The 8,272-nt window shown below is 35.0% G+C and overlaps 1 protein-coding gene across 2 annotated transcripts in view; it reads left to right on the top strand.

The window, feature by feature from the left end:
* The window catches only part of LOC129228168 (cytosolic Fe-S cluster assembly factor NUBP1 homolog), a 32,209-nt gene continuing 23,937 nt past the window's right edge, over positions 1-8,272 (top strand). Inside the window, exon 1 of one of the 2 annotated variants that reach the window (XM_054862823.1) lies at positions 1-174. In XM_054862823.1, coding sequence (XP_054718798.1) covers positions 153-174 — 22 coding nt within the window. In that variant the 5' untranslated portion in view covers positions 1-152. The remainder of the gene's footprint in view (positions 175-8,272) is intronic. The other variant, XM_054862832.1, reaches the window with a different exon arrangement.

The following is an 8,272-nucleotide window of genomic DNA, read 5'->3' as shown; positions in this document are numbered from 1 at the left end:
CTGAAATTTTAAAGATCTGAAGTGAAATGATATGCTGTCACAAAAATGACGTGAGTGTTTTGTTTGTTTTTTTTTAATTACAAAACTTGAGACTGTTTAAGCATTAAATTCAGCAGTCCACCCTTTAGTTCACTTCAGAGGAAGATTAAATCATGGACTCAGCTGTTCCCGAACGTAAGATAGCATTTTATAAAATAAATTTTAGAGGATTTTTTCTCTGAAGCTTTTGTGACTCATAAATTGCTCTTTATTCTGCTAGATTTTCCTTTATATTTTTTAAAATGGCTTGTAATAGCTCTAATATTGATCAAGAAACTGATCAAAAAAATAAACGTGAAAGTTGCGACGACTCGGAAGATGAAAGCGAAAATTTGGAAGAAAGTCCATGTGGTCGGTGGCTAAAAAGAAGAGAAGAAGTACAACAGCGAGATATACCCGGTATCGATGCAGCATACCTCGCCATGGACACGGAAGAAGGCGTGGAGGTAGTATGGAATGAGGTAAAGTTCTCAGAAAGAAAAAATTTCAAATATCAAGAAGGTAAAATCAGAGGGGTTTTTGACAGTCTGACCCAGCTTGCGCATCCGAATATCGTAAAGCTTCACAAATATTGGATTGATAAAGACTCTGAAAAACCGCGAGTCATCTTTATTACAGAGTATATGTCAAGTGGTTCTTTGAAGCAATTTTTGAAAAAGACGAAAAGGAACGTAATAAAGCTTCCTCTTCCATCATGGAAAAGATGGTGTTCTCAAATATTATCTGCACTCAGCTATTTGCATTCTTGCTCTCCTCCAATTATCCATGGTAATCTCACTTGCGACACTATATTCATCCAGCACAATGGATTGATAAAGATTGGATCCGTCGCTCCCGATGCCATTCATCACCATGTTAAAACATGTAGGAAAGATCTGACCAATGTTCATTTTATTGCACCAGAATACGGGTCTAAAACAGTTTCTACGATCACTCCTGCGGTCGACATATACGCATTTGGAATGTGTGCGTTGGAAATGGCCGCTTTAGAGATACCCATTAGTGAGACCGGTAACATGGTTACTGATGAAGCCGTCAAGAAAACAATAGAATCTCTTGAAAATTCCCTTCAGAAAGATTTTATCCACAAATGTCTGGCTGTGAATTCTTCTTCCAGACCATCTGCTCGCGAGCTGTTGTTCCATCCCATTATTTTCGAAGTCCATTCCTTGAAACTACTCGCCGCTCATGCTATCGTCACCAATGCTTCTTATCAGCCAGATCAGTTAACCGACGAGGCTTTACGATCAAAATATAACCATTTAAATGATATTTTAGCCATGGTGCCGTCCAAAGGCAATAAACCGGGACCAGAAATATCGAGGACCGATGCGCAAAAGCTGGAGCTGGAAAAATTCTTGGATGATGTCAGAAATGGAATTTATCCTCTGACAGCTTACGCCACAACCCACCTGCCCATCGTCCAGAGAATGACCACTCCCGAGCTTTCAGATTCAGCCAAGTCCACCTCTCCCAGTGCTCCAGAGTCGGAAACTCGGAGAATCATCAACATAATGTGCAATATAAAACCCCAGGAGGAGGGAGAAAATTACATCATGACCATTCTTCTGAGAATGGACGATAAAATGAATAGGCAATTGTCGTGTGAAGTGACTCAACAAGACACCCCTTACGATTTATCCGAGGAACTTGTCTTTCACGGATTCATAAATCATGAAGATCGAGAGATGGTCACGAATCTCATCGGAGACACTTTGAGTCGACGTCACATTCCGGACTTGCCCCAACCGACTCCTTTATCGAACGAAGCCTCTGCTTAATTGTTCGTCAAATTCAGAATGAAATATAATCTAAAAACATTCAAAAAGTTATCCTCTCTCAGTTATTATTTTCTCAATAAGCTATTTGTATCAAAGGATAGTTCACCATGGCATGATCAGCTGTATAATGCCAAGTTTGCAAGTTTCTGACACTTATTAATTTTAAATATCTTTTCAAAATGGTCTTCTTGAAGGAGGTTTTGATAGTTATGCAATGCATGTTATTCAAGTTTATAATCTATTAGAAACAAAAAATAGTAGGGACATATTGTGTTATAATTTTATTAGAAACTTATTTTATATTTTATTCAATGTAATTATTTTCGTAGTATCGAAATATGAAATAATGCTGTTCAATTTTAGCAATTATAACTGACCAATCACAATAATTCTTTTAGTTTTTGCAGTTCAAAATCTGAAAGTTAATCTGTAGATTGAAATGGACCTACGAATTTTGCTTGATTATGTTTGCCCATTAGATGATTCAACATTTGAGCTCTGTTGTATTTTTTGTTACCTCTTAACATCAACCAATTAGTTGAGCAAGGATAAAACATTCAGTATAATGAATTGTTCTCCCTAAATTTTTCTCTTAGAACTTTATGAGAATGCTCGAGAAATAAGGACAGAAACTGAAATTTATGTGCAAAATCAGATAAAAGTTAGTAGGATACCTGGGCAGGGGCGGCATTTCAGCATTTCGTTTGGGGGGTCGAGTTTCTTGAACATGAATTTCCTCAGAACGGTATAAAATACATATTGTTTAACAAGAACTGATAATTAAATGGTTTTAATGTTAAGAATAATTAGGTTTGTAAAGAACAATTAAAATTTTTTCGACCGAAGCTTTAAATTTATTTTGTTATAAGTTATCTCACAAAATATCTCGGTACTAGTTTTTATTTTTTAGTAATTTTTTAATCTGCTATTTTTGGAGTCAGGAAGAACAGAAAATTTTGTAACTATAGTTAATCAATATCCAATGACTTAATTTATTGCCAGTATAGCTAAAGAGGCAGGTCTTGCTTTGCCTCATTGCGCTTCGAAGGCAATTCTCTAACCTCCTGAGACACGAAAGTCAAAATTGGTTGACGTTCAGTTCTCCTACAACTTTCTGGTTGTGCGCGTAGTTTTTTACACCGATGAAGAGGCTCCATTATTGTAGCCTTGAAATAGCTATATGCTGTATTTTCGTGTAAATTTGTGCTTTATTTACATCGGTTTTTCAATTTAATCACGGAAATCATCTCTCAAATGACTGACCTGATTGAAACAGTCAAAAAACAATGGATGCAAGAAAGTTATGTTAAAAAAGGACATTTCCTTTAGATTCCTCTCTTTAAAATAACCAAGAAAGCTTTTTAAATAGGCTAGTATTTATTTTGTGTCATTAAAAAGTATAATCACAATTCACAAAACAATTCCTCTTCCCTCATGCTATTACTTATAAGTGTAATATTTTCTTTTTCGCTTTCTATAACCGACCTACATAATATTGAAGTTAAGACCAATAATAAATATATCTCATTAAATCCTGTCTCAATTTCTTGAGAAACTGAATTGATCAGTTTATTTCAAAATATTGATTTAATATTTTGACTAAAACTTCATTTGGGTTTTGTTACCTCTTCCACATTGGCATACATTAAAAACTGTTACGAAAAGTTCTGTCACAAAGTTCCACACCTGGTTCAAGTATGCATTAATGCGAAAATTACTAAGAGTTTCAATTGTCAGTCCAAGAATTAAGATTAGCGAATTAAAATTTTGATGATAGAGTATAGCATTTATCAAAAAAAAAACGCTCCGCAGTATAAATAAAGTAAACAAAAAATTCAGACAAAGGCATACATATTAAAATGACAACAAATTTTTTATCAGTGAAAAGGTCGCTTTCCAGTAATTCTTCCAGGAGGCTTTTATAACTCTTGAAGACCATCTTGTGTCACTCAGAGATTGTCAAGTAAAGAGCCTCAAGATACATTTGTTGATGTGAAAGTATTTTTTGATGTGAGATGTTTTTCAAAAATAGCATATCTTCACAAAAAGTTCCCATGAAAGCATATGATACACCGAGTTGCTAAAATGTGTTTCTAGTACATGGCGTCAATGAACACTTACTAGCTGAACATTAAGTTATAATATGAGCATAAAAATTTATGTAAAATGACATGGAATTTACGCGTAAAAATTGCACAGACTCTACACTGTACGGGTATCTCATACAAGATGCTCCATCATAACATAGATTACTCAATTTTGAAATATTTAACCCATATGAAGAGATTACTTCTTTAGTTAAGGCAAACACTTATCCTCCATCAGTTTTTTCTGTTCTGAAAATTCAGGCAAATGATTTTCTAAGTTATCTAAATTGAATTTTACCATTTAATATTATTATTAGTGAAAAATTTGGGGGTGCAACCGCCCCCTCTCGCACCCCCTATTTGCCGCCCCTGTACCTGGGCACCCTTATCGATAGGAATGTTCCCATAGGGCAGTGCTTCTCAACCGGTGTGCTGCACAAGGTCCTTGGTGTGCCCCAGTATTTTCCAAGTTGTGGGAAAAAGAAGGGCAGAGATGTATTTTTAATGCAATTTACCAACAGTCTGGTTATCCAGTTTAGGGACTAGTTTCGTCTCGTTATGAACTCGTCAATCTGGAATAGGGAATAACCGACCTAAAGGCAGATGTCATCTTATCATGTACAATATACATAGTTCTGGTTTAGTGGCGGTAACTTACTGCATGGAGATGTATTTTTTTTTGAGCAAGAGTTTAGACAAAATCTTGCTAGCTTAATTAATTTCCAAATTGCTTTAAAAACTGCATGCCAAAGGTGAAACATTTATTTTACCAGAGAGCGTATAAAGAAATCATACGGGGAACAATAGGTTCCGATGCGATGGTAGTTAGAGTGTCAATTTCAGACGATGTTATCAGGCATCGAATTAATGGGGTGAAGGGTGATATTAAAAAAACAGTTGGTTCATAAACCACAGATAGCTGGTCAAGTTTTATTTTAAGTTGATGAAGCAACACACCTTATAAGGGAAGTACTCTTGCTAGTGAGGATGGCATTCGAGATCATTATACTTTCTGAAACAAAAAACTTTCTCATCTTGCAATTGGGGATGAAATGTTCAGCGTTACTGCTAAATAAATAAAAAGCAACAGGATTCAGTGTTGCAACTGCATATACGCGTGCAGTGATGCAGCAGTTGCAATGACGGGGAAGGTCGAAGATTTTATCTAAATGCAACAAATCGGATGTCAATTTTTAAATCGGTTTGTGGTGGCAGAGCCTTTGGTTATACAACAATATTTGGTTTTGGTTTGGTTATAGAACAATATGACTGGGTTGGTAATCCATTAACCCATCAGCAAGGAACTGTCCTCAAAAGTACGAAAAAAAGTTAAAAACGTAAGGTGTGACCGCTCTCTAATACTACTGTAGGGTTTAGCAAAGTGCCTTTGGGCACATATTGATGTTAGTAAACAGCGTACCTAAAAATCTGTTTACATTATGCATGACCTGTTACTGTTTCCATTTTAAAGATGACATGATAGATTCTTGATTCAAAAACTTCTTGTAGCTATTCCCAACATACAGGATAGAATGTGCCACTGAGCCTCAAGACAAGCACAAATGTCTTAGTCATGTTAAGAGAAAGTTTCGTACTTTCTGGCCGTAATAAGCACTAATACTCATGATGAACTTCAATTTCTAAAGAAACTGAAATATTTAAAAAAAAATTCACATATTCAAAAGATTAATAGTTATATCCTTACGGAAACACAGTTTTACTTCTCTTACTTGTCTTGACTAGGGAATGATGACAGCTTTGTTCATTTTGACTTATAAATTTAGTTAAGAGTGCCGCAAGGATTGAGCCAACTACCAAGTGTGCCGTAAAGTAAAAAAGGTTGAGAAGCACTGCCATTGGGTATAGTACTCTCAAAACATTTTTTTAGACACATTATGTACATACAAATACACATATTATGCATAATGAGTTACTTTGAGTATCCCTCAGAAAAATTGATGTTTGAATGATGGAACATCACTGCTTATTGATAAAAGTCTTAAAGAGTACATGTGCTCTTATTTTTTTACAATTTTTTCCAAAAAACATTTATTTGCTTCTTTTGTAATGTTAGACGTTATAATGTTGATTTGTAATTAATTGAGCATTGTAATTTCAATGTAATTTGCTCATTTCATTCTTTTTGTCATTTTTGTAGCCTTGACTTTATTTCAACTTTGATCTGTAAGGTTTTGTTGTAGGGGAATGTAGGCCAAGGGACTTAAAGTAAATAACATTTTTCAAACTGAACAACTAGGATATTTCTTTTGAAAAAAGAGGGAAGAGTATTTCACAAAAAAACTTTTATTGAAATGTTATTTTTTATTTTTTTTTTGGGAATAAATTTTTACGTTCAAATAAAAATGGAAAATCTTTGCTTTTTTTTTGGGGGGGGGGGGGCGGGGGGGGGGGTCTTCTACATGGGACAAACTTTCTGATAAAATACTTTTTATTTGATTATTAAAAATATTTTTCTTCAAATGGATGATTAAATGAGTCACTGAATGATAAATGTATGAACAAAACATTAATGAATGATAATGTTTTGTTCAAACATTTTTTTGTAGGGCTTGTACCCTGTTCCCTTTTAAGGCAACCTTTCAATGTGCCCAGCCCTCCTTTTTGCATCTCTCGATGCAAAAACTTGCTTTTTTTAAGCTTATTGACATTTGATTCGTAAGCAATTCAACTTGAAAGGTTGGAATTCATGCTATAGCTGTCCTTGAAGAATTACTATTGCACTTGTACTCTGGAATGGTAGTGAGGGAAGATTGTATTACAAAGCTTTGTATTTTTATAAAACAAAATTCTTTTGAGAAAGTGCCCTTTTTATTAAATTGAAGTGCTCTTTTATCAGGAAGCACTTTGTCCCTTTTTCCATCTGGGGAAAATTCCAAATGAAATAAACTATTTCAGTTTGCCTAACTTGTACTTGACAAATCGTACTGTGCATTTAAAATCAAAACATGCATAAGTGTACTGAAAATCAGTTGATCGCAATTAATATTTAACCCTTTGAGGTCTGTGCCCGAACCGAACATCACTCGTGTTGCCATTTTTGGTGAAGTTAACTAAGCCCGAGATTCTCTCTCAGGGTCGAATTTTTACTCTCTAAGCCAGGAGTGTCCAACTGGCGGACCGCCAACACATACTGTGTGGCCCGCCAACTTCTTATTCAGCATGTTTCTTTTTTTGACATTTTATGGTATCAAGAAGCATCAGAGACTCATTCTTGGTCAAGCCGGGGTCCCTGAAATTTCTTCTTGATCTCTCCTTTAATCCTTTCTTGTATTGGGAGAAAAAGGTACAGGACATCTACAGATCAAGCAGTCCTACCCTGAATGCTATTGTTCAAACAAATTCCTAGGAATTGTACTGCCTCTCATTGGCTGGGGGAGACAGGGAGGGAAGAGAAACATTTCAGATAAGCAAAACCTGCCTGCAATTGGTTAAAAATAAAGATCCCCTCACTGACTCTACTGGACTTTGTTGATTTCAAAAAAGAAATTGAGAATTTTTTCTCTTCACTTCCATGTTTGGGAGCACATATTTATGCTGCAAAAGTACTTTTTCGGCGATGAACTTTATCAAGAATTGTCACAGAAACTCTCTTTCTGACAGTTTATTGATAGACCTTCTTCTGCTGGCAACGACAAACATCAATGTGGACATTCCTGCCCTTGTAAAGAAGGTGGATCTGTCTCAGTTTTCCCATTATAATTTAAGCAAATTATTTTATAATGTTTCATTGTTTTATAATTCATAATTCAACTATTAATTGTTATTGTATAAGAGGTTATTGTTCCAACTTTTTCAAACTGTGGCCCGCCAGGTGAACAGTGACCAGAATTCTGGCCCGTGGGCTCTTTTTACCGTTGGACAGCCCTTCTCTAAGGTATAAAAGTACAAGTTATATATGTTTCTAACCCTTTTAGATACTGTCTACGAACCTTTAACTTTCAAAAAATATGTATATATACTAGCAGTACCCGCACAGCGATGCCTGTGCTAAAAATTTAAAGAAAATCTGTTGAATTAAAGAAAGACAAATTACATTAAAATTACATTTACAGAAGCTTTCAAATGTAAAAAACTCCATAATTCATTGCCAAATTTGCCAAGGGACTTTCTAATTAAAAAGAAAATTAACATACGTACAATGAATTTAAAATAAAGCAATAACAGTAAAATATGCATAAGCAACAAAGGCAACTTCCTCCAAAATGTTTAAAAGTAAAGTAATTGAAAAATTGTCTGGAAAATTGACCTAATGTTATAGTTGAAAATTGTCTGGAAAGTGGACCTGGTGTTGTAGCAATTTCTCGAAAGAGAAGCCTTGAAAATTGGCTCAATTAGAATCGCTTA

The sequence above is a fragment of the Uloborus diversus genome, chromosome 1 (assembly GCF_026930045.1).
Source record: "Uloborus diversus isolate 005 chromosome 1, Udiv.v.3.1, whole genome shotgun sequence".
Lineage (NCBI taxonomy): Eukaryota > Metazoa > Arthropoda > Arachnida > Araneae > Uloboridae > Uloborus > Uloborus diversus.
This window is presented reverse-complemented; position numbering and strand designations above follow the sequence as displayed.